At 44.1% G+C, this 27903-nt stretch overlaps 1 protein-coding gene across 7 annotated transcripts in view; it reads right to left on the bottom strand.

Moving 5' to 3' along the window:
* Positions 1-27903, bottom strand: part of VTI1A (vesicle transport through interaction with t-SNAREs 1A) — a 561716-nt gene that overhangs the window by 181726 nt on the left and 352087 nt on the right. For 4 of the 7 annotated variants that reach the window (XM_040361617.1, XM_040361618.1, XM_040361620.1 and 1 more), the window contains 2 exons: positions 19308-19378; positions 16190-16251 (listed from right to left, as the gene is read on the bottom strand). In XM_040361617.1, coding sequence (XP_040217551.1) covers positions 16190-16251; positions 19308-19378 — 133 coding nt within the window. Of the gene's footprint in view, positions 1-16178; positions 16252-19307; positions 19379-27903 lie in introns of all 7 variants that reach the window. The other 3 variants (XM_040361622.1, XM_040361623.1, XM_040361624.1) reach the window with 1 other exon arrangement.

Below are 27903 nucleotides of genomic sequence, written 5' to 3' on the forward strand. Positions count from 1 at the left end.
TTTTAACGGTGTTCTATATCACGTTATTATTGAGTTGTATGCAAGCCTATGTGAGCCTTTGTCATGTGAGCCAACCCCATAGGCTTAGCGCCAAATGTTGGGTGCTTGCATGTGTTCTATACGAGCTCAAAAAACATTATTTTTCAAGTGGGGGGAATATTTTTCAATTTCAAGTTACACATACAGAGAATGCCTCCTCCTTGCCCGAGACTGGACAGTGAAAAAAGAAGCAGTGGCCCGATGAGCTTATCTCTTTGTCACTCAGGTCTCTTCTCATTTTTGTCTGCTTCACCCAGTCTGATCTCTATCATAAAGCAAAATCTGCTACCAAATCAGTTTAGGTTCCTGCACTGCTTGCATTTAATGATTAAATCTACATTAAATGATATATTAATACAAACAGAGTTTTATTTTTTTATATATATCTGCCTAGAGTTTAGCCTCAAACCTGCACTTCTTTCCATTTGTCTGCCCTGCCTCCCGGAGCTCCAAGCCAGTATTGTGTTTTATTTAATTTGGAAATCCTCTGTGTTCTCATCACAGTGTTCCTCCACGCCGGGAGCCCCAAAACCCCCTAATTATAGCCAGCGATCTCCTGCTACACCTTTAAACACATACATATACAGTATGTACCAATCACATATTGAAAGCAATAATGTTTATTTTTAAACTTAAATAACAGAAAGGGACAAGTTCTGAGAAATGACTTGGGAGTGACAAAGCTCTTGGCTTATATAGAAGCTTCCTTTGCTTTGGCGACACTGTGATTATCAAACCCCCTTTGTTTGCTCAACTTGGTACCGTGCACCCAAAAAAACTCTTTCTTGTTTGCGAGATAACACCAGCCTTGTGTTTGTGAATGACACTTTTAAAGACAGACTCCAAGCTCTGTGACTTCAGATCTTTGTGTCAGGCACGCAGCCCGACCACCTGCACTCAAAGCTTGAAGCCTTGCTGCCTCGTACCACCCTGCAGTACACTGAGCGCCTTCAAACAACCCAACAACAAGAGCGGCTCGAGCTGCGGGGAGATGGAGGCTGCCTAATTCACACTAATGGGCACACTGGCTCCATTATGTCAGAGCCCGTTGAAGTGGAAACAGGTGAAGAGCACACAATCGTTTTATTAGGCACAAAGGAGACAGTGACGCACTAGACCGGCGCTGGTGGCTAACGAAGGGTTAAACGTCGCCGCCGATGAAGAACATTTCTGCTGGCACAGAAGCAAGGCTTTATTGTGAGAGCTGAAGGGGGGGCACTTTGCCTTGAGAATCTGTGATGGCATAGTCTGTTCAGGCTGGAGATGACCACACACAGCGCAATATGTTTTGACAACCCAATTGTCTTTGATGCTGATTGTTAAAGATTTCAATGCAATGTGGCCACAAACAGAATGAGACAATTACACAGCCTGATGCAAAGGTTATCCTCATAAATAAAGATTTGGGTTGTGCAATTCAAATCGTAATTACACCTGCTTTAGAGGGCATTACACAGAATTGCATGGGAACGTCACGCGCACACATCTCAATCTGGGCTCAAGAAAATCCTGACACATGCAAAGGTGAAGCACTGGCATGAGAAGAGGGAGATTTTGTGCTGCAAATATAGTTTGCAACAACCCCCCCTGTGCTACAATACGTCCCACTGCTCTGTGCTGTAGGTCTGTGCACCACTAGTCTGGTCTTTGCCATGCTCTGAAATGCAGAGCTCATCACTGGGGGTCTGAGCTATGCCCCACCCACTGTGGCTGTTTGCTGCTTTGTACTGCAGGTCTCAGCATCACCAGTCCTCCCCTCTGTCCCACCACCCTGCCACTGCCCAATGCTCTGTGCTTCAGGTTCTAGCACCACTAGTCTGGTCTCTTGCCTACTCCCCTGCCACTACAGGTCTCAACATCACTAATCTCTGCCACATCCTCTGTCACTGCAGGTTTCAGCAGCACTGGTCTGGTCTTTGCCCTGCTCCCCTGCCACTACAGGTCTCAGCACCACTGGTCTGGTCTCTGCCGTACTCCCCTGTCACTACAGGTGTCAGCTTCACCGATCTTGTCTCCGCTCCATTCTCTGCCCCTGCAGGTCTCGGCACCACTGGTCTGGTCTCTGCCGTACTCCCCTGTCACTACAGGTGTCAGCTTCACCGATCTTGTCTCCGCTCCATTCTCTGCCCCTGCAGGTCCCAGCATCACTGGTCTGGCCTCTGCCCTGCTCTCCGATCACTACAGTTCTCAGCATCTTTGGTCTAGTCTTTACCGTATCCCCTGCCACAGCAGGTCTCAGAACCACTGGTCTCTGCCCTACTCCCTCTGCCAATACAGGTGTCAGCTTCACTGATCTAGTCTCCACTTCATCCTCTGCCCCTGCAGGTCTTACCACTGATCTGGGCTCTCCCCCACCCTCTGACACAGCAGATCTAAAACCACTGGCCTGATCTTTTAACCCAACCTGCCACTGCAGGTTATAAATCCACTGGTCCAGGCTCCTTCTGCTCCCCTGTCCTCCAGTGTAGATGACCCTACATAGTGTGGTGAACGCCTTTTCTGCAGCATTTTGCTGTGTTCCCAAGAGGGTGTGTCTGACATCCTGGGTTCACAGGAAGCAGGTCAATTTATTCTGGGTATCATTCTACCGGAAGAGGAATGGCAGTGATGGATAAAGCAGAGAGTCTCAAAGGGATAGCGCAGAGGAAAAGGTAGTGATGCAGTGAAAACTTTTTTGCTATTTTAAACATCCTGGGCAATTTTAGTTTTTGTTATTGCAGTTGAACTCCAAAGTAAACCTTTGGTTTTGCCCAGCATGGACAAAGCACAGGTTTACTTCAAGAGCCTAAGCCTGGTATGTTTACATTCCTATAATTCTGTATAAATGACTGGCTGTATCCTGACCCAGGGAAAGGTCAGCTGCATGAGGCTTCTATAAGATAAAACCCTTGTCTGCATCTGTTGGCAGCAGAGATGGCTCCCAGCATCATGAAGAGAACAAATTAAACGGTGGAGCCAAAATATCAGGGGATGGGGTTACTCTCTGTGTATTTTGTATTTAGTCCTTTACATTTCTGGACTTCTTTTTTATTTTTTACTTATTCCATCTCTAGCCTAGCCCTATTCCCTCCCACCAGGGCTGTCTTAATGAATGGGCACACCTGGGCACGGCCCAGGGGTCACAGCTGCATGGGGGGCTCCTGCACTTTCCCCAAAACAGTTGGTACTTGAGCCCACGCTTCCACCGAAATTGGGGGCCCCTATGATGGCACTGAGAGTGATGGATACACAGGGAAGGCAGGCTGGCAGCAGTGCACCATGCTGTGCAGAACGATACCTATTTCACAGCCAGCAGGGAGGGGTACAGCCGGAGTGCCAGTGCTGCTCTGACCCCGCCCCATGCAGCTTGAATGTTCGGGACTCGAAGGCTGTGGGGTAGGAGCTGGAGTGGGAGCTGCCAAGTCAACAGCACAGAAAGCTCACCTGCGGAAGTAGCATTGTGGATAGTGTCATGGTGAGCCCAGTGGTCCACCACTGTTTGCACCAAAAGGCTTGGAATGCCCAAAGGGATGCTCCCCCCTCCGTCCCTCCCTCTGCCTGCTTGATTGGGTTTAGTTAAGTGCAGTGCTAGAGGTGGGTAGAGCCAAAAGTTTACATGCACTGTATCTCCACTGAAAAGGGGGTACTACATGGATGGAATAATGATGGTGGGGGATATCAAGGGTGTATAGGGGGTAACAATGCTTGGGGTAGCTTGGGTGGCTATAGTGCAAGAGGTATCGGGGATGTAGAGAGGCACAATGTAGGAGATATTAGGGATGTAGTGGCGTCACAATACAAGGGTACCTTATGGTATATGGTTACAGTGCTGGAAGATATCTGGGGTGTAGAGGGGTCAGAAGGCTGGGGGGATATCTGGGGTGTAGAGGGGTCAGAAATCTCTCACCAAACCAAAACCCTGGGTGCTGGCAATGCAATGGCATGCAAAATGATTGAAGAAGATGAGGACAGCCGCACTCCAAAAAAGCGTTTCTTTTTAATAAAATAGGTCACAAAACTGACATGTCACAGCAAAAATCAGAAAAACACAGCTGACGCGTTTCACACTGTCATACAGTGCTTAATCGTAGTTCACTTCTTACGTGACATGGGCCACTTCCTATTGGCTGTCCATTGATAAGGTCCCCTCAGGATCCACAAGACGAATGATGTAAGTACAAAGTAGGGCAGTGCAGGCCCTTCTGCATTGCTGGACAAGTGGTCCCCGACCCTCAGAAAAAGTGCCGGCGAGGGACCCAGAAGGTGGACTAACGTGCATATATCTTAGCATGCAAGTTGGGTTGGAGTGGGTGGAAGCGGGTCATCTTTTTCCCAGGGATGGGCTTTAATTTGCACAGATTTGCATAAGGTCCAGTTTATGCATAAAATATTATCAGACTTTATCATTCAGTATTGGAATAATCCTATGCAATTAACTACAAATGAAAGGCTGATTCACACTTGTGAGCTTACAATCACAGGTGTTTTTCAGTTGCTGTTATGCCATCTCTGTAATCACAAGTTAGAAGGGCAAAATTTACTTTGACATATATTTTTAGAGTATCTAAACCCAAAAAATAAAATGTGATATAATATGTTACAAAGTTTTTTTTTCTTTTTCCTAAATATCTTTTTTTAAGGGTTTTTCTAACTCTTCATCTGACATTCCTCATCTAATTGAGACTGGTGTAGTCCCTTGGTGCCCACAGCCTCCTGGAATACTCAGGTCATGTATCCCAGGAGGCTTCAGGACATTCTAGACTAGAAAATATGTGTTGAGCCACGTCATCAGGGGGTCTGGTGTCTCTTCCTGATTCTTGCCTCCATCACCCCGATTATGTGCCACAACGCATCTGCGTCATCAGGGGGGTACCTGCAAGAACAGATAGAAAAAGCTGATCCTTGATGACAAAGAAGAGGAAGATGGTGGCGGAAGACCTGGTGTGCAGCAGCAGATTGACAGATCACTACAGAACACTACTGGATTTGCTGAGTGAGTATGCTTATTGTGGAAACCATAGCAAAACAAAGTGAGAGGGTACTTTAAAAAAAAACACACATGGGGCGGGGGGAACTGGACTTTTAAGATGTTACAGCAGTAGGTTTATAATCTTTTTTTTGGGGGAAAAAAAAGGTTTAAATCTTTAAAAAGTTATCATTGTAAGAACATCGGCAGTATTATACAGTTTGACTCAAGCCCTGTAAATAAAGTTATTGCATTGCAAATTAAGCTTGCATATAAATTGGAGAAAAAAAATAATAAAAATTTAAAAAGGAGTATGATTAATATAGCTGTTAACTACATATAGTACCGATATACACCTTATATGGGTGGTGGGTGTACTGTATGTATATTGATTTGAAAGTTTTAAAATTTTCTTAAAAACATAAAAAATAAAAATAAAAAAAATAAAAAAACAATGCCAAAGTACATAGGTCCAAACAATGCACGTTTGCACACCCAGGAAAAGTGTGAACATGCTGTTAAAAGTAAAATTCCTTACTTGTACCTATTACGCTATAGATGCAATAAAGGTTCCCTATTAAGTGACTTCTACAGCAATTCACAAATCGTCTTTGTCGCCGACGCACCCAGGAGACTTTATTATAGGAAGACTGATAGTGGTGCTATAATTAAACTTAAATAGGATGTAACAAGCCACAACGATGAGTGACAAAGCCATTAAGGGCTAAGAGTCTGCCTTCGCCACCACTAAAGCAAACGGCATCCTTGACAGGATCTGTCAATGGGCCGCATTGTATGGCGCGTCCTACGTGTTGGCTCTGCGAAGTGCAGGTGCGGCCTAAAAGGACTCCCTGTTTCCAGGAAGACGACAGAAAGCGTAATTCTCCATTGTGGTCCACTCCATCCTACGTAAACCCCTGGGCCGGCTGAGATCCTTATCAGGGTCCGCAAATCCTTCTATTTTCTAACCTTTCACAGATTTTACAAGTTGGAATTCTTAGGCAATAAGTGATGCCGTCTCCTGAGGCTCAGCCTGACAGTGAATTTATCTGCTCCAGATGTTTTCTTCATTAGGAAACAGGAGTTTTCTTAATAAAATCTGGAGAGGAGATGGGACGATGAGGAGGGCTGCACGTCATTACCATCTTACTCTCGCTTTTTGCAGGCAAGGATCCGATTTTCAAATGGGGAAGGGGGTGGGGGAATATCTAATGGTTGATTGTAGGTTGAGTTAATTATCTTGTTTGCTAGAAATCCTAAACCGCCGAGAATTTTGGTTGCTGGGTTGAGTATCTATTACGAAAACACAAATTAGACCTCGTGAACGATCTCTTAGAATGTTAACTCCTTCAGTGGTAAACCACAAAATCCTTAAAGGAGAACTGCAGTTGTTTTGAGATATGTATTAAAATTCTAAAAGCAAGTCTGTGCTTTGCCCTTGTAGGGCAATGCAACAGGTTTGTTGAACACCTCCACAGAAGCTTATCTTTACCTAATACCGTTTTGATGTTCTGTTCAGTTGCGTTCAGCTGCATGGAGCAAAAGGAAAATCTTGGCATTGCACCAACTAATGTGAGTGTTTTACTACTTTTAATATATAAATTGATCAATGACTTTACACATAATATGTTGCACTAAATAATAAGATGATGAAAAGAGTAGGTGGTCACATTGGGAATACCTTTCAAGGGAACAAGCAGGAAATCAACAAGTGATTATTGACCTTTATTTGTAAAAAGCGGTCAACTGGATCTGGTGAGTGTGCTCATGGGAAACATCGAAGTGATCAGGACAAGAGGACTGTGGATAGAATAAGGACCTTTTTAACATGAAGGAACTCTAGAAATAGTTTTTTGGACTCAGGGAACCAGTCAATTTTATAGCCAACACTCATGGTGATATTAGAGTAAAGACTAAGTTGTGGACATAATAAATGAAAGAATAGGGAAGAAAAAATGCACCAAACTCAAAGTGGAGTTTCAGACATTTTTGTGTTTATTAAAAGTCAGCAACTACACTTTTTGTAGCTGCTGACTTTTAATAAACACGTACTCACCTGTCCCATGATCCAGCCACCCAAACCCTCGGCTCTCTCCCAGGCACCGGCATTGCAAATGTGGGCACCGGACTGTGACAGCTTGCGACTTCACAGCCTGGTGTGCGCTGCTCATTCGCAAGTTGTGCTGCGCCTCCTCAACGGCCGGGCAATCTTCAAGGACCTGTGATGTATCCCAGAAGATTGCAGGGAGGGAGAACATCTGCTTGTGTACCTGTCAAAACTAGGTATCTAAAGAGGGCTTCAAGCAGAACTTCCACTTTTGGGAGGAACTCTGCTTTAAGCTGCTTACATAAGGGCCTAAAAGTGAGCAAAAACTGTCGGCTGACTTTCGTCCCGTGTGTACAGCCGTCTGTTGTACAGAATCTGGTATTATAACCGACTCCTGTCGAACGGCATGCTGAAAAACCAGCTCCTGACTTTGCACCAGATAAGTACTGACAGCAAATGACTGTAACCAGTATGTTCTGGGCGGTAGGGGGTAATGGGGGAAGTCCCCCAGTCAGAACACTGCACTAACATTGCTTGTGTTAGTATGACATGCTCTCAGTTTTTCTTCCGGACAGCCCGCTGGGTTGAACGAAAAAATAAACTTAAAGCGGTTGTAAACCGCATAAACTTTTTTTTTTCAAACCTGCAAGGCAAAAGGCATAATCGGCTAGTATGCACCGCATACTAGCCGATTATGAAATACTTACCTCGGAACGAGGTGAACACCACTTACCTGGTCCACGCCGAGCAGGATGTCATCTTGCTCCGCCATGTCTTCCGGGTATCGCCGCTCCAGCGCTGTGATTGGCTGGAGCGGCGATGATGTCACTCCCGCGTGTGCGCGCGGGAGATTTAAAATCGGCAGGGTCCGGCGGATGCCGGTCCTTTCGCCGTGGATTCCCCCCTGCGCATGCGCCGCCCGCATTGCGAGGGGAATATCTCCTAAACCGTACAGGTTTAGGAGATATTCTTTATACCTACAGGTAAGCCTTGTTATAGGCTTACCTGTAGGTAAAAGTGAAAAAGTGGGTTTACAACCACTTTAAAAAGTACTAGCTTTTTAGCGTATTTGACAAACAGGGTTGCTATAATACAACAAAATAATTTTTAATCATAATGATTTAATGTAGGGAATAAAATAAATTGTCCAGAAAATAAATGTATACCATGAAAATTTTAGTATTTCCTCACAATGCAGATCAGAGACATGTGAGACATGTGAGACATGTGGGACATGTGGGACATGTGGGACTGTCCCCCCCCCCCCCAAAGTATCTTAGGTATAGGGCAGCATTGGGAACATTAAATATTTTAAAATGAAAGCCCTGTTGCTGGAGTAGTAATTTTCCCCGGGTTTATGGAGGTTCTATGCTACAGCATCGATTGGCCCACCACTGTTATATAAAGTAAGTCAAACCACTCTTTTGGCTGAAGGGGCACACATACCCACAGACAGATTCCAAAATTTGGTGGAAAATCCCCAAGAGATTTTGATGATATGGATGCAAGGTTGGCACACTGTTTGCCATTTCCTACTAGCATCCTCTGATACAGGGCTACTGGAAAAGGGTCACCGACTTGTTAAAACAAATTCTAGCACTGGAGTTTCCTTTAACTCTGATCAATTTTCTCCTCGGCTTCCCTTTCCCTAACATATCTAAACCCTCTAAGAAACTGGCAGCACATACTCTCATGGCAGCAAGACAGCAGATCCTTCTCTGGTGGAGGAGAGAAACACCTCCATGTCAGGTGGACTTAATTAATAATAATATTGAGGTCAAAAGGCTGGTGAATTTGACAGCTAGACTTTGGGGCAGGATGGATTCATTCTTACAACTGTGGGTCTCCTGGGATCCATCAGAGTATGGCTATACCCACTCTTCAACTTTTTCTGACACCAGTCAGCTGTAGAACCTTATGAAATCTGATTTCAACTTCTATATGGTTGTTAAATGATTAATTCTTTTTTTTTTTTTTTTTTACTGTTTTGCACACCAACGCTTCATATTTGAGAATGTATAGAAACCAAAGTATATGATAGTCACCTTAGTAAACCCTCTTGTTATTCATGACGTTTCCTATGCAGTGTAAAGGGTTTCTTGTTAGATTCCATTGATGCTACCAAATACTCTGTATGCTGAAACTGCTAAATACATGCTTTTTTTTGTAAATTCTAACTTTGAATTCTAAATTCTAATTTGGTACATTTATTGTGTTTCTATTAGAAGTGTTCGTTCTATCCCACCTTTCTCAACCTTTTATACCCCGATGAATCCTTAAAATTATTTTCACGTTTTGGGGAACCTTTGCTAAAGCTAAATCATTGATGCCCCCTTACATTTGTAGCCAGTGAGACAAATGCCTTCCTTACAGACAGCTAAAAAGACCCGCAAACCCACGGTCATTGGTGTCATGAAGCTGGCTCTGCCAAGTGGTGCTAGACTTAAAACTTTGCATGCACCATCAAGCTGGAGATCAATCAGCCACAGCTCAAGAAACTTTAGTTTGAGACTGGTTGTTCTATCTTTAATTAGATTTTTCTGTAATGAAATACATCACTTTAAAAAAGTAAAGCCAAAGCTCATTTGGCTGTACTTCTATGGATCAGATTAGTATAGTTCGTTCTGCACTCCTGTGACCTGTTTTCAGCAGACAGCGAGTTGAAGCCAGCTGTCGGCTGATGTCACAGAGCAGGTCCAGACTCAAGAAAGATCACGACCATATGGTCGGGAGTCACTCACATGTCTGGACCAACACCTGACTTAGCCTCTCAGCAAGCCACTGAGAGCTTGAGCCGGCTGCTCTCTTCCCCTCCACAGCCCAGCGCTCCAGTGAGGGGGCAAAGCAGAGAGCCAGTGTCTGAGGCCTTGTACACACAACCGAACATGTCCGCTGAAACTGGTCCGTCGGACCAGTTTCCGCGGACATGTCCGACCGTGTAGGGCCTACCGGACAGTTTCCCAGCCTAGCGGACAGGTTTCCAGCGGACAAAAGTTTCTTAGCATGCTAAGAAACTTGTTAGCTGGAACCCTGTCCGTCAGACATGTCCGATGGTTAGTACGACTCATCGGACATGTCCGCTGACTCATCGGACATGTCCGCTAAAATGAAAAAAAATTCCCATACTTCTCTTTTAATAAAAATACAAAGAAAATCTAGTTGAAATTCTTCCTTGAAGAGTGGAGGTCATTATATGGGTCAATGGGGAAATTCATATTGCCCCTGGTTATGGAATAGGATGTCCAACAAGCTTATATACTGTGGTTTTTACATACCTTTTTTTTTTTCTAAATAACTAGCACACGCTGAATATTTACATTACCTCTTCCATGTGTACATCTAAAAAAAAAATCATAAAATCCCCTTAATCCCTGTTTAAATTTAACTTGTCCATTGCCCACTTCTGCGGTGTCCTGGTTGGTGTTTATGATGAACTCGGGCTCACAGACCGGCACTGCTCGTGGCTTATTTTTACACTTTGCACTCCACCACTCATCCGCTCCTAGAGGATTCAAAATGCTCTTAAAAAAAATACATCTCAGCCTTTTTAGAAAATGTTCCTTGAGGTTTCCCTTTCTGCTTATTTTTTTGTTATTTCTTTTAAAAGAGGAAGCTCTGAGGAAACAAATAGGCGACTGTAAAAATCCATTTTAAGACGGAAAAATAAACATGGAGCTGGGATGAACCATAGAGAGAGGTTACTTTCTGTGTTATTTCTGGGTTTACCTTTCAGCAAGCTTGGAATAATCGGTGCTTGGGGTCTGCATAAAAAGTGGCGGTTTTAGGTGGATACATTTGACTTTAAAAGAACAGAAATGAGGATTCTTGTTTCCACACAACCAAACTAGAGAGGATAAGGCCATTGCGAAAGAAAATTCACCCTCAATTTAGAGGACTCGACAAACTTGACCAATGCGTAAAGAACAGATTACAGAGCTCGGCAGTCAGATAGTAAATAATTAACTGCCAATATGTGCAAAACTTTCAAATGCATCTAAAGCCAAAACTATTTTGTTGCGGTTTGTGAGATTTCCCTTCACTTCCTGTCAGGGAGACAAAACAGGAAGTCAGAGGATTTGTTTCTAAAGGGAGGGGAAATCCCATTTAGACAGTTGGCACTGGAACATGTATTCCCATTAGAAGATTACCCCCTTTTCCTGTTTCGATGACAGCTGTAAAATTTTGCATTTGCCATTACTTTTAGTTCAGGAACAATGGTCACCGGGACAAATAGATAGGGTCACTGGTGCGGGCACAGACAGAAATAAAACTTGATACTCTATACATAATGAAAAAAAAAAAAAAAAAAAAAAGTTTTGGTTTTATATACACTTTAATGCAATCCTAAACTGATCCTAATCTGCTTATTTATTTTTTCATGCCCCCCCCCCCCCATCAATATGCTTCTCTATGCAATTCAGGAAGAACATGGCTGGTGGGAAGGGCTAGCAGGATGCTGTACATAGCTTCCACACGTCTTCACAGCACTCTGCCTCCGTAATACTCCTAAAATCCTTAATCTCTGATGCAAGCAGCGAGCTGACTAGGCAGGCAGTATTCGCATTCAGACTGCCCTAGGTAACACGCACATGTGATGCCGAATCTCCATAATTGTAAAAGCTGAAATCTAATGAATGAAAGGGGTGGGCCAAGGACAGTTAAGCTGGGAAAGTAAGAGCTAGGTCATACTGGACTTCCTCCAGCCAGGAAATGAGCTGGGTTCTATCTGGCTTTAAGTGCATATAGTGAAAAGTTTACAATGTGCAGTGAAATCAGAGTCATTTCAGTACAGGAGAGGAGCGGGTACAACTGTGCAAGAATGAAGGGGAGGCTGGAAGTCAGATTTCAATATACATAGCTATATATTTTTGTCAAGTAGGGTTAGACCCTATATAAATACCTCTGGAGACCTCTGAACTTCAATCAGTTGACTGGTATGGAGGCAGAAGCTTAAGCCCCATCTCTCTGCAAAAATAATGTATATTGCCCATCGAACATGCGAACATGCAGCATTGAAATATAACAGCTGAAATGTTTGTATGCAAATTTATGGTCCGACAGTGCTCATGCACTCTGGATGCCACCTTAGGCTTATTGATTGTTTGACAGTGCTCCCGCACCCTAGATGTCACCTTAGTCTACAATCTGACAGTGCCCACGCACTCTAGATGCTACCTTAGGTCAATTGATTGCCTGACAGTGCACACAAGCCCTATATACCACATTAGGATTATCAATGGTATGATAGTTACCACACGCCCTAGCTGCCACCTTGGGTCAGTCAACGGTCTGAGAGTGCCCACGTGCCCCAGATGCCACTTTAGGCCTATCAATAGTTTGAGAGTGTCCAATGCGCCCTGGATACCATCTTAAGCCAAATGATGGTCTGATGGTGCTCAAGCCACCTTAGTTCCAGTGACGATCTGATGGGGCTAAATTGCCTTAGATGCCACCTTAGGCTCAGTGACGGTCTGATGGTGCTCAAGTGCCCTAGATGCCACCTTAGGCTAATCAAAAGTCTGACAATGCCCAAGAATCCAGATGCCACCTTAGGCCCAGTGACAGTCTGATGGTGCTCAAGCTCCCTAGATGCCACCTTAGGCTCAGTGACAGTCTGATGGTGCTCAAGTTCCCTAGATGTCACATTAGGCTAATCAAAAGTCTGACAGTGCCCAAGAATCCAGATGCCACCTTAGGCTAATCAAAAGTCTGACAGTGCCCAAGAATCCAGATGCCACCTTAGGCCCAGTGACGGTCTAATGGTGCTCAACCCCCTTAGATGCCAACTTAGGCCCAGTGACGGTCTCATGGTGCTTAAGTGGCCTAGATGCCACCTTAGGCCCAGTGACGGTCTGATGGTGCTCAAGTGCCCTAGATGCCACCTTAGGCTAATCAAAAGTCTGACCTTGCCCAAGAATCCAGATGCCACCTTAGGACAGTTGATGGTCTGATGGTGCTCAAGCCCCCAGATATCACTTTAGGCCAATCGATGATCTGACATTACACAATTGCCTTGATGGCATCTTGGGTCCATCAACAGCTTTGGCGTGTAACAAATCTTTGATTCTGAAGGTGTCCACAGCACATTTGGTCTCTGTAAACTGAAAGATTTTGTCATGATCTCACAGCTCTTCCTTTCCCAATAACCCCCAAATGAATCCAAATGAGCAGTTAAGAAAGGATTCCCCGCATTCCGATAACAGCGGCCGTGTCTCTCCTCGCAAGGTGCGGTACATCAAGCAGAAAGAGAAGCTCGGGGACGGCTGATGCCATAAATCCTTATTTCAGCCGCTCGCCTAAAAGGCCGGAACGGCTAGAATAAACTATTTTCTCTAAATGTTATGTCTGATTAATCCCGGGCGCTAAGTGACAACTGAACTTTAACATTAATATGATATTATTTAAATAACGGGCGCTTTTTTTTGTTTCCGCTAAAAATGATGAATGATTTTGAGACAGCTCAATCGACATGAAGCGAAGGGCCCCTTTAATGAGATTTGACAAAACGAAAGACGTGCGGCAGGTATTTGTTACAGCTCATGTGGCTGAGGACCGGGCTGGGGGGACCTCCGACCCCCCCCACCCCCTCCCGCCTGATTGTCTACACGCACCGGAGCATCTATATCAATTGCTCTGCTTCTCCCGGCAGGATTTCACATTTAGATGGTGTCATTTTCATATTACTCTTAATCAGTCCATCCTGCAGGCCTGAACTGCAGAGGTGGGAGGTTGAGGAAACATTGGATTTAACCCATTCTTTGGTGTCGTGGGTTAAGACGACGGACGTTTTTTTGAGGACCCTAAAGCAAACATATTTTTTTTTTTTTTTTTTTTAGAGGGGACGGTAAAATTCTACTACTCAGTACTTAAAACTTTTTGGCCAATTTACTAATCTTACTAAATGTACAGTTAGTTGGTCTGTGCTTTTGTTTCATCTCAAGAGAGGCAGGGTGCAGCAAACACATTTGTGCTTTATTCGCGCTTTCCAGCATCTTAAAGCTGAACTCCAGAATACAAATATATACATATGTACTAAATTGCCAAAAGTATTGGGACACACATGAACTTTAATGGCATCCCAGTCTTAGGCCCCGTACACACCATAGAATCTATCCGCAGATAAATCCCATCGAATCGGTTTCAGCGGATAGATTCTATGGTGTGTACACTCCGGCGGATATTTATCCGCGGATATTTCCGAATTCCAGCAGATAAATATTTGTCGACATGCACAGAATATCTATCCGCTGGAATCGGATCCCACGGATGGATCCGCTGGTCTGTACAGACTCACCGAATCCATCCGTCCGAAGGGATCCCCCGCATGTGTCGCAATGATTCAACGCATGCGTGGAATTCCTTATATGACAGCGTCGCGCACGTCGCCGCGTCATAATCGCGGCGGCGGCGCGTCACGTCATCGCCAGAGGATTTCGGCGCGGATTTCAATGCGATGGTGTGTACACACCATCGCATGAAAATCCGCCGAAATCCACGAGAGGATTTATCCGCGGAAACGGTCCCCTGGACCGTATTCGCGGATAAATTCTATCGTGTGTATGGGGCCTTAGGCCCGGATTCACGTACGAGTTACGCCGGCGTATCTCCAGATACGCCGTCGTAACTCTGAGTCCGAGCCGTCGTATCTATGCGCCTGATTCTTCAAATCAGTTACGCATAGATTTGTATTAGATCCGACCGGCGTAAGTCTCTTACGCCATCGTATCTTAACTGCATGTTTAGGCTGGCCGCTAGGGGCGTGTACGCCGATTTACGCCTAGAAATATGTAAATCAGCTAGATACGCCAATTCACGAACGTACGCCCGGCCGACGCAGTATAGTTACGCCGTTTACGTTAGGCTTTTCCCGGCGTAAAGTTACCCCTGCTATATGAGGCGTACCAATGTTAAGTATGGACGTCGTTCCCGCATCAAATTTTGAAAATTTTACGTCGTTTGCGAATAGGGCTGGGTGTCATTTACGCTCACGTCGAAAGCATTGGCTTCTTGCGGGTTAATTTGGAGCATGCGCACTGGGATACTTTCACGGACGGCGCATGTGCCGTTCGTAAAAAGCGTAATTTACGTGGGGTCACATAAAATTAATATAACACACGCCCACATCTACCACATTTGAATTAGGCGGGCTTACGCCGGCCTATTTACGCTACACCGCCGCAACTTTGGTTTTAGAGTACGGCACTTGCCTGTCAAAGTTGCAGAGGCGTAACGTAAATAGGATACGTTACGCCCGCACAAAGATACGCGCTCCCTACGTGAATCCGTGCCTTACTCTGTAGGGTTCAATATTGAGTTGGCCCACCCTTTGCAGCTATAAAAGCTTCAACTCTTCTGGGAAGGCCGTCCACAAGGTTTAGGAGTGTGTCTATAGGAATGTTTGAGCATTCTTCCAGAAGTGCATTTGTAAGGTCAGGCACTGATGTTGGACGAGAAGGTCTGGCTCGCAGTCTCCACTCTAATTCATCTCAAAGGTGTTCTATAGGGTTGAGGTCAGGACTCTGTGCAGGCCAGTCAAGTTCCTCCACCCCAACCTCGCTCATCCGTGTCTCTATGGACCTTGCTTTGTGCACTGATTAAAACAGGAATGGGCCATCCCCAAACTGTTCCCACAAAGTTGGGAGCATGAAATTGTCCAAAATAGCTAACAACAGTGGATGGTGGGCAGAGTTGTGCTCATCATAAGGAGCCAGCTTCCTGAACTCGGAAGAGGCAGCCAGCTTCTGTTGACTAAAGAGGACCAAGATGTCAGCGCTACACCCGACTAGTAGATCGCAGCAATGCTGGATGTATCTGGAGCAGGGGTGTCAAACCGGGGGCCCTCCAGCTGTTGCAGAACTACAATTCCCATGAGGCATTGCAAGGCTGAGAGTTACAAGCATGACTCCCACAGACATGATGTGACTTGTAGTTCCGCAACAGCTGGACGGCCGCCGAATAAAAGAGATGTGAACACAAATATTTTTCTCTGTGTAAATTTATGTTCTCACTCGAGTTTTCAAAGAGACTAAAAATGTATTCGACGCTTTTTGCAACTTTTGACAATCGGCGATATTCATAGATATGTAAATTCATGCAGTGGGATTTCATGCATGTCGGCCACCGAGGAACAAGGAAATCTCTCCCTACCTTCATCTTACCTTCGTAACATTCCCGTCAGAATCCTGGAGCTTTTTCCCAGATTTGTGTCGGTTTCCCTGAGCTAAGGAAAGAAAAGAAGGTCTCAGTTATCAAACATCGATAGGAGATTAGCAAGAATATAAATGATAATCAATAAGAATGAAAATCTAATTGTGTGGTTAGTTTCCCCAAATGTAGTAAATGAGTCCTGACCAACCAAAACACTCAAGAAAACCATAACGGGGCCCCTCATTGTTCCACCGCAATACCAGACATAGCCAGTAGGTGGCTAGGCATGCGGTTAATAACAGCAACATGTACTACTACTCAGGAACTATTAAAGTGGACCTTTCGTGGCATATGAATGTGTCACTTATTTGTCAGCCCTTGTCCCCAAACACAAATGGCTTTCAAAGCCATCTGTAAATAAATTGTTCACCCCCAAAAAAATGCTCTTTGGCCTTCAAGTGGAGTTCCACCCATAAATATAACATTACATCAGTAGTTTTAAAAAAATGTCATTAGTCCTTTACGAAAAAATTTTTTTTTTTTAGATGCCTTCAAAGTGTTGTTGCTAGGCAGAATAGTTAATCTTCCCACTTCCTGCACCTAGGTGCTTAATGCTTCCTAACCTACACCGCACAGACTCCTGGGAATGTAGTGGGTGTAACTTTCCAGGAGTCTGTGCACTCCCCAGTCTCAAAGAATCATGTGACTTGGACAGCACAGGTGCTGAAACCTGATCTGACACTGCTTGTGCAGCACTGAGCATGTGCAAGGCTGAAATCCAGGAAGTCATACAGTCTGGCTTCATGATGCCCACACTTAAGATGGCCCCAGTCAATTTCTATTTTATAAAGTGTCTAAATGCTGTAACAACCTAACAAAACGGACCTTAGTTTACAGACTAACTTTACTAGAATACATTAAGCTTGTGTATTACAGAGGTATTTATATTTAAAAAGTGAAATTGTGGCCGGAACTCCACTTTCAGCCCTCCCAGGAGGGCACAGATGATGTACCCTATGCCCTTAGCAGGCTTGGGGGCTAAAAATCCCCCCGAGAATGAACTCCAGCCCATTGCAAAAGTGAATTCAAGAGGGCTGGCAAAAAACTGACCCGTAGAAGGTACACTTTAACCACTTGACCTCCGGAAGATTTACCCCCTTAAAGAGGAACTGCAGTATGCCCACATAATTTGTAATAAAAAAAATCTTTGCCACTCTCAAGCTTCCCTCCAACCACTTTGCATATTTTATATATACTGTGATTCTGTGCTTGCCGAGTATGCTGCAGAAATCTCCCTCCACTGAGTCTGGCTGCAGACATTTTAACTGTGGGGAGCTGAAGCTGCTGCTTGTTCACTTCCTGGATTTACACAGACACACCTCCAGCTCTGCAGCTCTCATTGGCCCTCTTATGACTCGCATCCTCCCTTCCTGGCAAATGCTCATGAAAGTGAGAGAGCTGTGCACATAGCTCCCAACTGTCCCTGATTTTGAGGGACTGTCCCTGATTTGGAGCAATGTCCCTCTATCCCTCATTCCTCCTCATTTGTCCCTCATTTTGGTCTGATCTATACAGATGTATTGAAAATGCACTTTTTATCTATCAAAAAGTGTTTCCCAGTGATAAACCTTTCATCCAAATTCTAAATTGCTGCATTTGTAAATTCCAAAAGTCAAAATAAAGGAATAGTAGTGGTAGTAGTAGTAGTAGTTTCTTTTTACAATTCTCCTTTCAGGGGGCGTGGCACGGGGTGTGTCCTATGCCTGCATGCTTTTACTGATAGGTGTCCCTCATTCCCATCTCAAAAAGTTGGGGGGTATGGAGCCTGTGCATGATGTCACAAGCCTAGACTACCGGTAATAACCAGACAAGAAACAGGAAATGGGCTGTATAAGGTATTTACTGGCAGAAAAAAAAAAAAAAGTTTTACTATGCAAAATTAAAACAAGTCCGTACAAGGAGGATAGCGGGCGCATGCATTTCCCTGTTCTGCCTAGTGACATGACAGGGATCTACTGTTGCCAGTGATCGGGAACAGTGATCCCTGTCATGTTTCTGGCAGCCCATCCCACCTACAGTTAGAACACACCCAGGGAACACAATTAACCCCTTGATTGACCCCTAGGTGTTAACCCCTTCTCTTCCAGTGTCATTTATACATTAATCTGTGCATTTTTATAGTACTGATAAATGTAATAGAGTCACTGGTCCCCAAAAAGTGTCCCTTGGGGTCAGATTTGTTCACCGCAATGTCGCAGTCCCGCTAAAATTCGCAGATCGCCTATACCAGTAAAAACATATAAAAAAAAGTCCCTAAATCTATCCCGTAGTTTTTAGACGTGATAACTCTTGTGAAAACCAATCAATATACGCCTACTGCATGTATACATAAAATATGTAGAAGAATATATATCGGCCTAAACGGATGAATGAATTCGTTTTTTTTTTTTATATTTTTTTTTTAATTTGTATTAAAGCAGAAAGTAAACAAATTATTATAATTTTTTTTTCAAAATTATCTGTCTTTTTTTGTTTATAGCGCTAAAAAAAAAAAATTGAAGAGTGATCAAATACCACCAAAAGAAAGCTCTATTTGTGGGAAAAAAATATTTTTGGGGTACAGCGTTGCACGACCGCGCAATTGTCAGTTATAGCAACGCAGTTCCGTATCACAAAAAATGGCCTGGTCATTAAGGGGGCTAATCCTTTCCGTAGCTGAAGAGGTTATACATACTAAAACTATTGTATTTCCATGTTCTGTGTACTGTGGGAGACCCGATACAGTGAATGCAGGCTCCTGGGTTTAAAAACACTTTAAAAGGTGTTGTAAAGGTAAAGGTTTTTTCACCTTAATGCATCCTATCTTATAGAGCGCCGGCGCTGCTGTCAATCACATCCAATGACGCATCGCGCCGGGGGCGGGGCCTGAGTGATACAATGAGCGGCTATAGCCGCTCGCTGTATCACGGGAGCGCGACCACAAGGACTCCACACCATGCGAGCGGGATGGATGGATCAGGGCCACTTTGTGCAAAACAAGCTGCACAGTGGAGGTAAGTATAACATGTTTGTCATTTTTTTTCTCTTTACAACCCCTATAAGAGTCTATTGGTGCAGACCGCGACTTACTCGCTCTCTTGCTCTCTGGATCTTCTCCCGGTCCTGGTTCAGGTTCTCCAAAATATTCTGTCCAATTTGCTCTGTAAAGACAATAAAAAGGAAAATAAGCACTGTGACACAGGTCATTGTGACATCACTTAAAACTGAACTCTGGCCACTAAATCTTTTATTATAAATATTCCTCAAAAGCCACAAAGGATATAAAGTAAATCCACTTGGTGTGCAATTTACCCATTTACAAACCCTGAATTACCTTGATGATGTCATTTTTACTAAGCTAGACATCATGAGCCGAAAGCAGAGCTGTGGGAGGGACCAAATAGTCCCCACCCACTACATACTGCCTGCAGAAAGCTACAGGAGGGGGCGGAGACAAGACCAGTCACCCTGCACAAGGAGAGGGAGCAGCAGTGAGCGGTCTTTATTAAAAGAGGCAAAGTGCAGGAAAAGTTTCATGCTAGATTACCGCACTGATCCGTAAGAAATACACAGAGGATGAAGATTTAAATAAGAAGACACAAGCTTCTTGCATTTAGCAGAACTTGTTTAGCCCCCCCGAATTCATTAGGAGTATTCAGATTGCCAAAAGCTATATTGTACTCTATATGTATGCTGGGTTGGCCTTGAGAAAGGGTGTTTGGTGTGCATGGGAGAATTCTTCCCCAAAAATCACAAATATATCCTCTAGTTTACCTTCTTACTAATGAAGGTTGACTTCCTTATTTACAGACATAACACAATGAAGGAGGAAGGGGAGCTACGTAAAAAGGCCATTTAGATGTTAGCGCTAAAAGTCCACACTACTTTGCTTTTATATTTAATTGTTAGGATTATAGTAATCGCACACAGAACAATGGAAGTCACTTTTCTTCAACTCGAAAAAAAAAAAAGATAAAAAGGGGAAAAAAAAGTTTGCTAAGGTCGATGTAAACCCAAACTGAATGCCAGTTTTTTAAAATACAAAATCTTTCTTTGCATCCTTCGTTACATGTCAGTGGTGCTGATCTAGTACGCCAAGCACATGATATGCTTTGTTCATTTCTCATTTCTGAGGTTTACAACCACTTTAACACAACAATAATGTAAATGGGCCCCTAAATGACAGAAAATTTGAAATTATACCGGTATATAAAATTTATACTTTAAATGGCAATCTTGATCTATAAAGCTTGGCAACAATTTTGTTCAAAAGTCCGAATAAAAAAAATTGCGATGGCAAAGTTAAAGTTGAACTTAACTGTATCTAAGCACGACAAAATGCTTTATATATAAGCCTCTTAGTGTGAATAGTAAACACAAAATTATGATACACACCTGGCCCTGAGGACATGCTTGCTGTTTTACCCAACATAAGCTGCCTACCTATAAACCAACTCCTCCGTTGCTGGCATACTTGAACCTTAATACACATTTTTTGTGCGGCTCTTGAGTACCTGCCGTGATTCTCCACATAGGTCCTAAGGCCCCTTTACCTGAATATTTCTACACAGCCAATACAGGTCTCCCTCTGCAGTCGAGCCCTCACTCCACCCTGGTCGCCGTGCGAGAATTTTTCTCCGCGGCTGGCCCTTGGCTCCCTAGCGAGTGGTTGGTCTCTGTATAGAAATTCTCCTGATGAAGCATGTATCGATGCGAAACTAGTAGAGATTTTGAATTGTATGACCCCCTTCGTTTCACCGCCACCCTTCGTCTAGGGTCCATTCCATCTCGGTGATTGGGACAGTTGGTCGTACAATATGTCTACAATTTTATACCCGCTGTTTTTGATGTATTTTATATTTATGTGTGTCTCCTGTTTTTTTATATTATGTTAAATAAACTGATTTATATCTTTTACCTTTACTACAACTTCTTTCAAATTTTTCTTATGTAGTACCGATATATTGTCCCTCTGCCCCTTATTTGTTCTTGGTCTTTTGGGCCTCTGGGGTCCCATTAACCCTTGCTCTATTCAAAACTGAAAATGAAGTTTAATAAATTGTTAGTATCTAATGCCTAATGCCGCGTACACACCATCACTTTATGTGATGAAAAAAAACATTTTTTGTGAAGTAAAAAAACGACGTTTTTGAAACTTCATTTTAAAAAACGACGTTGCCTACACACCATCGTTTTTTCAAAATGCTCTAGCAAAGCACGGTTACGTTCAGCACTTTTTTCCATTGAAGCTAGCTTCATAACTTGCTTCTGAGCATGCGCAGGTTTAAAAATTTCGTTTTAAACGTCGTTTTAGCTACACACGGTCATTTTTTGTGACACAAAAAACGACGTTTTGAAAAACGACACAAAAAATTGAAGCATGCTTCAATTTTTTTTTTTTGTCGTTTTTCACAAGACATAAAACAACGTTTTCCCCCACACGGTCATTTTAATTGATGTTTTTAAAAACGTCGTTTTTTTTCATCACATAAAGTGATGGTGTGTACGCGGCATAATACACACGGGCCGAATGTCGGGAGACATCGGCCTTTTAAAAAAAAAAAAAAAGTCTGAGACACGGCCTATGTGTATGTCAGCCAGTCAGTCAGAAGCCGGCAGTTTGGTAAACCAGCAGCTGACCGGCGCCGACTGATGCTGTCGTTTGTTTTTTGTTTGAAAAAAAAAAAAATTATGCTGTATACACACGATCGTTTTTTCTGATGATTTCTTCGGAAAAAACGACTGTGTGTGGGCCCCAAAAACGATAGGAATTTCCGATCGTCTATGTGGAACTCTATCGGACAAAAATCCACGCATGCTCAGAATCAAGTAGACGCATGCTCGGAAGCATTGAACTTCATTTTTCTCGGCTCGTCGTAGTGTTTTACGTCACCGCGTTTTGGGCGGTCGGAATTTAGTCTTATAGTGTGTAGGCAAGACTGATGAAAGTCAGCTTCATCGGGATTCCGGTGAAAAATTCTATCGGATTTTACTCCATCGGAAATCTCATCGTGTGTACACGGCATTAGTGTGTACCAGGCTTAAAGCAAACTTCCCCATCCATCCATGTTTCTATAAGGCTATTTTCACACTGGGGCAGGGGGTGCCTTAACAGTAAAGGGCCGCTAGTTTTAGCTGTGCTTTTTGCCCGCTAGCGGGTCGCTTTTAACCCCCGCTAGTAGCCAAAGAAAGGGTTAAAAGCACCCATGTTGCGGCACTGCCGGAGCGATTTGCAGGCACTTTGGCAGCGCTGCCCATTCATTTCAATAGCTGTATACAGCGCTCCCGCACTGCGCCAAAGATGCTGCTTGCAGGACTTTTTTTGCTGTCTCGCAAGCGCACCACTCCAATGTGAAAGCATTCGGCTCTCACACTGGGGAGGCATGAGAGGTGCTTTTTCAGGCACTATTTTTAGTGCTAAAACGCCTGAAAAGCACCTGCATCGGGATTTTGCTGATAGAGAAAAAGGTGCCAATAATGGTGCCAAAAAACGCACGCCATTTCACCTTGATTTTACTGTCCTTATGTTGTGTTTTTCATAGGTCATGTGGCTCAAAAACTGTATAAAAACCATAACACAGGTGCGTTGATGCATTCTTGCTGCGTTTTGAATGCATTTCAACGGGGATAAGCATTTTTGATGCGTTTTTTTTTTAACTGACCAAAAATTGCAGCAAGCGGGATTTTTAACACCACAATGGAAGCACAGACCAGTGTGAAGACAGACATAGAATTTAAAGTGATGCATTTTTCTTGAGCTTTTCTTGCGCTAAAGGTGCTGATACTAGCCGACAATAAATTCATGATATTAATTAAAAAGTTGAATACAATACAAATATATATAAAATTATGGCTTCAATTTCGGCTAAGTGCACCCTGAAATTTCGGTTTCAGTATCCAAATTTTTATTCAGTGCACCTCTAGTCTCAAAGCTTTATTTTGTAGAGAAATCACTTTGAAAAACACACCTCTAGCATTTCTAGCCATGGCAATCTTCAGTAATGGCAGATGATTGAAGCAGCATTAACTTCCAGGAATCAATCTGTCCTTAGCTCAGGCATGCAATGCCAATAAAAACTCCTGGGATGCATCATGTTGGCCTAGGCCAGAAACCAGGAAAACTTATAAAAACAAGTAAATATAATATACCTTCCTATCTATTTACTAATGAGAGCAGCATAAGGATTACATGGTTCTAAAGGCAGGTGTTTTACCTTCATGCATTCGCTGCATGAAGGTAAAAATTTGCATACAGCTCACCCCAAGCCTCCCCTAAATATTACCTGAACCTGATCTCGATTCATCGATCTGCATGAGAGCAAACGCTCGGAGTTCATGGCTGGACACAGAGCTTCATTAATCATGACTATAGGGTTAGGGCTAGGGTTACTGCAGAAGAAGGACTAGGCAGAACAAAATATATAACCCCCTCCTCAGGGGTCAAGTCCTGGGGAAAAAAGTGTGGGAACTCCCACCCAAGATCCACTCCCCCACCAAAAAAAAAAAAAAAAATGATACGCTGATATGCATAACTACTAAACCGCAAGTTCTTTCTAAATCCCACGATAACTCGCGGCAGACCTCCACAATGTCTCCTGGGAACAATGACAAAAGCTCCCAGGAGACATTGCGGCATCGAGGAAGTGACGGAATACCCGCACACTACCTGATGAATCCATATACAGGAAGCGGCCAGTAACAAAGGATTACTAAGGTTCGCCTGCCCCTGACAGTGACTCGAGCTGGGCATCGCCGCTTAGTGAAGGATCAACTTGGGCAGCTCGACTGCTCTTGGCTGCTCTAGTCCTGCAAAGGGAACTGCGTTCCTGCTGTGAAAAAAGTGCAGGAACTCCGTTCCCGCAGGACTTGAGCCCTGCCCCTCTCTCTGCTATAGGCATTCAGTTTAGTGGCAAGCTGTATTAGAAATATCAAAACTCCATAGAGGAGTGTGTGTTGTGTCTGTCGATGAACTCAGAGAAATGGATTTTACGGTGAATACAAAAATCCTATTTTCTCTTTAGTTCATTGATGGACACAGAGCGCCATCAATTCTGATAGAACCTCTTGCCACCGATGTGGGGGGCTGTCGGCCAGGGGGACGCTGCAACTTGTACGCAACCGCGTCTAAGTTGCAGCAACCCCCTGTGAGATGTTTAACTCGCTGGCTAGCCTCTGTCCGTTGAGGTCATATAGTGGTCTGCACATGCTCGCTGGGGGACCACAGGATCTCGATAATCCAGCCATCACCCATCACAGCAGTTGATTGTCGATCTCCCAGGAAAAAAAAAAAGCGAAACAATGCATGGAAGGAGAAAAAAGCAAAAGATCCCAGCAGGGAGCCTAGGTCTTTACTCTTAGACAGAAACAAACTGAATTCCTGTAGCAGATAGGGGGATTAAAAACCAGCTCAGGCGTATCCAAGTTTTTTTGTTCTGCCTAGTCCTACTCCTGCAGAAGGCAATATAACCCTATAGTCAGGATTAATGGAGCGATGTGTCCGTCGATTAACTCAAGAGAAAACCAAGTCCCCCCCCCCCCCTGCTGTGCTGTGTGGCAGAGCTGTGCAGATCTCAGGATTGTAAAGACAGAGATACAAAGCCTTCAGATGCTAAACAGCCCCCATGCACAGAATATTTGTTGGTGTGTGTAGCGCTTTGGTCAAAGTTCAGCTTTTTTACCATTATTCAACAAGCCCATGTGTGACACAGGAAGACTGAGAACTGGAGAGTGGTGTCACTCTGCTAGGTATTTTGTGCAGCAGAAGTTATGTGAATCTCAAGAGTGGCTGAGCAGAGTTAGAAATATTTGGAAAGGTAGGAGAGTTCACATTTTTGAACTGTGCGTTTAACGTTCTGGCAATGTTTCAAAGTATAGAGAACTTGAGCTAAATGATAATCCAGCACACCGGTTTACATCCAGCAAGACGAGAGAGCGGACACATCTCCGTCAAAGGTCCAGCTCTACGGTTTGTCTGTGCAGGCGCGGAGCATTCTAAGTGAGACCTTTTAAAGAGCAGGACAAAAGCGCAGCGCACATGAATGACCCTGGCACAGCCGAGAAATCGTCAGCTCAGACAGCAGCGTTTCACACGTTTCCAGAGACGAGCGGGATAATACGATGATTTACTGCAGCTTTATATCACTATTATCAGGCGGCATCACACCTCCATATTACAGATCAGACAAAGAACGTTGGAGTGCGCTCTCTAGAGGAAACTCACGGACAATTCTCAATTGTTGGCAAACAGCAAGGTCAAAGTGGTGTAATAAAAAAAAGAAAAGTTATAGAAATTACTAACTTTTTACATTCGTGCTGCCGCTATCAAGTAACGTGTAGTTATGGCAAATTCTATATAGCAGAATAGCAAAGCCAACAATTAAGTATTATGTTTACATTGTAATTCAGACACTGATGTGACTCCATAGTGAGCACAGGAAATCCCTGGGTTACAAATAAGGTTCTGTAGGTTTGCTTATAAGTTGAATTTGTATGCAAGTTGGAACAGGTACACTTTTTTCTTGAGCGTAGCTCCAACTAGAGTCATCCTGCCACCGTTCTTAAGCACGAGTAGTATGTAAGTCAGAGGTTTGTAACTCAGGGACATCCTGTAGTTCAATTGCTGCGTGTCCAAATGCTGTTTTCGTGGAATATACTCATTGAAGTGTATTTTCGGTGAACTGAATGAATATTGTAGTGTTTTCCATAAGCAATTTTTAATGTGACTTTCACTTTCTTATGAGTGCTGTACCATATATTGACCAGAATAAATCTGAGAAAATCTCTAGCATTTGTCTTAAGAAAAAGGCGAAATAAAATGATTTAGGAGTCTCCAGGTTGCTGGCTATTAACTTTGGCCTGTCCTCTTAGGCCTTGTACACACGACCGGATCTGTCCGATGAAAACGGTCCGCGGACCGGTTTCATCGGACATGTCCGCTCGGAGATTTTGGTCTGATGGTTGTACACACCATCAAACCAAAATCCGTGCGGACAGAATACGCGGTGACGGGACGACAACGTGAAGGTGACGATGACGCGGCGACGTGTGCGAACCCGGAAGTTAAATGCTTCCACGCATGCGTCTAATCACTTTGTCGTCATGCGCGGGTTCTCGGGCCAGCGGACATGTCCGATCGGTCATACTGACCATCGGACATGTCCGGCGGACATCGTTCCAGCGGACAAGTTTCTTAGCATGCTAAGAAATTTTTGTCCGCCGGAAAACGGTCGGCTGGACAAATGTCCGCTGGAAAACGGTCCGGTCGGCCGTACAGACGACCGAACATGTCCGCGGACCAGTTTCAGCGGACATGTTCGGTCGTGTGTACGAGGCCTCACTGGACACTAGAGTAATCACATCAATGACACTCCTCAAGTCTCAGATTGAGCTGGGAGAATAGTTGATTCTGGAAGGGGACAGAGTCGGGAGGAAACAGGGATATACTTTCTCCATCTTCCTTCCACTGCCAATGCGAATATGTATGTGGCTAGAGAGAGACAAAGAGAAACAAGGAACCTGGAGCTATAATAGAGGTAAATGGGACGGGGGACAGCAAATCGGACAGCAATAATCATCCCTCAACCAGTTTCCATCTGTTGCCCATGTATTGCCACAAATTCGTCTTTGCTACCAATTTTATTGTCCATGATGAAAGGGTTGTAGGTCCCTGGAACACACTGGTTATCATTAGATCTGACATAATATTGTACGTGATTAAAAAAGACCATTGCTTCTTCCAGTTTCTTAACTCACCTTGGCTATTGGCCTTTTCGTTCTATATAGCATGGACCACCATGATTCTATATCTCATATGACTATAACAGAGATACTTAGAGCAGCACATGGTCCACTGAGAAACCCACTACTTTAACATTACGATAACAGCTTGTGTAAGTGAGCTTCTGTCTGCTTCAAAAGGGCTTTGCATTCCCATACAATTCTATAGGGATGCAAAACCCACATAGAGTAAGTCAAATGCGGGTCAGAAGCAGGTCAACTGCAGGTCGAATACACCAGTCAATGAGTTATGAAAGATCTCAAAAGCGGCTCCAAAGCATTACATTTGGTAACTGGAACCTTCAGCTCCCACCAGATATTTTCTATGGGATTAAAGGGTCACTTAAAGGAATTTTTTTTTCTTTAAAATAACAAACAGGTTATACTTACCTCCACTGTGCAGTTTGTTTTGCAAAGAGTGGCCCCGATCCACGTCTTCTGCGGTCCCTCGGCGGCTGTCTCTGGTCCTCCCCGCAAGAACTTATCACCTCCATGCGATAGAGCTTGCAGGGTGATGAGTCCTTGCGGGCGTGCTCCCGTGATACAGCGAGCGGCCATACCCGCTCACTGTATCACTCGGCGCGCCGCGTCACTGGATGTGATTAACAGCAGCGCCAGCCAATGGCTGCGCTGCTCTCAATCCATCAGCTCTAGACAATCAGCGGCCAGGCTGAGCGACGAAGAGGATCTCGGGACCGAGCGCGGAACTTTCGAGGGGTCAGGTAAGTAAAACGGGGGCTCGGGGGGCAATCACTCGACCTTGGGACAGGTGAGTGTATGTTAATTAAAATGTCTAGAACTCCGCTTTAGCCAAGGTTCCCACTGCTTCAGGTTACAAATCATGCAAGTTCATCTGAACTCACATGATTTTAAACTGGCAATGCAGTCCAACTTCGGGGGCGATTTGACA

This window comes from Rana temporaria, chromosome 8, assembly GCF_905171775.1.
Source record: "Rana temporaria chromosome 8, aRanTem1.1, whole genome shotgun sequence".
NCBI classification, from domain to species: Eukaryota; Metazoa; Chordata; class Amphibia; order Anura; family Ranidae; genus Rana; species Rana temporaria.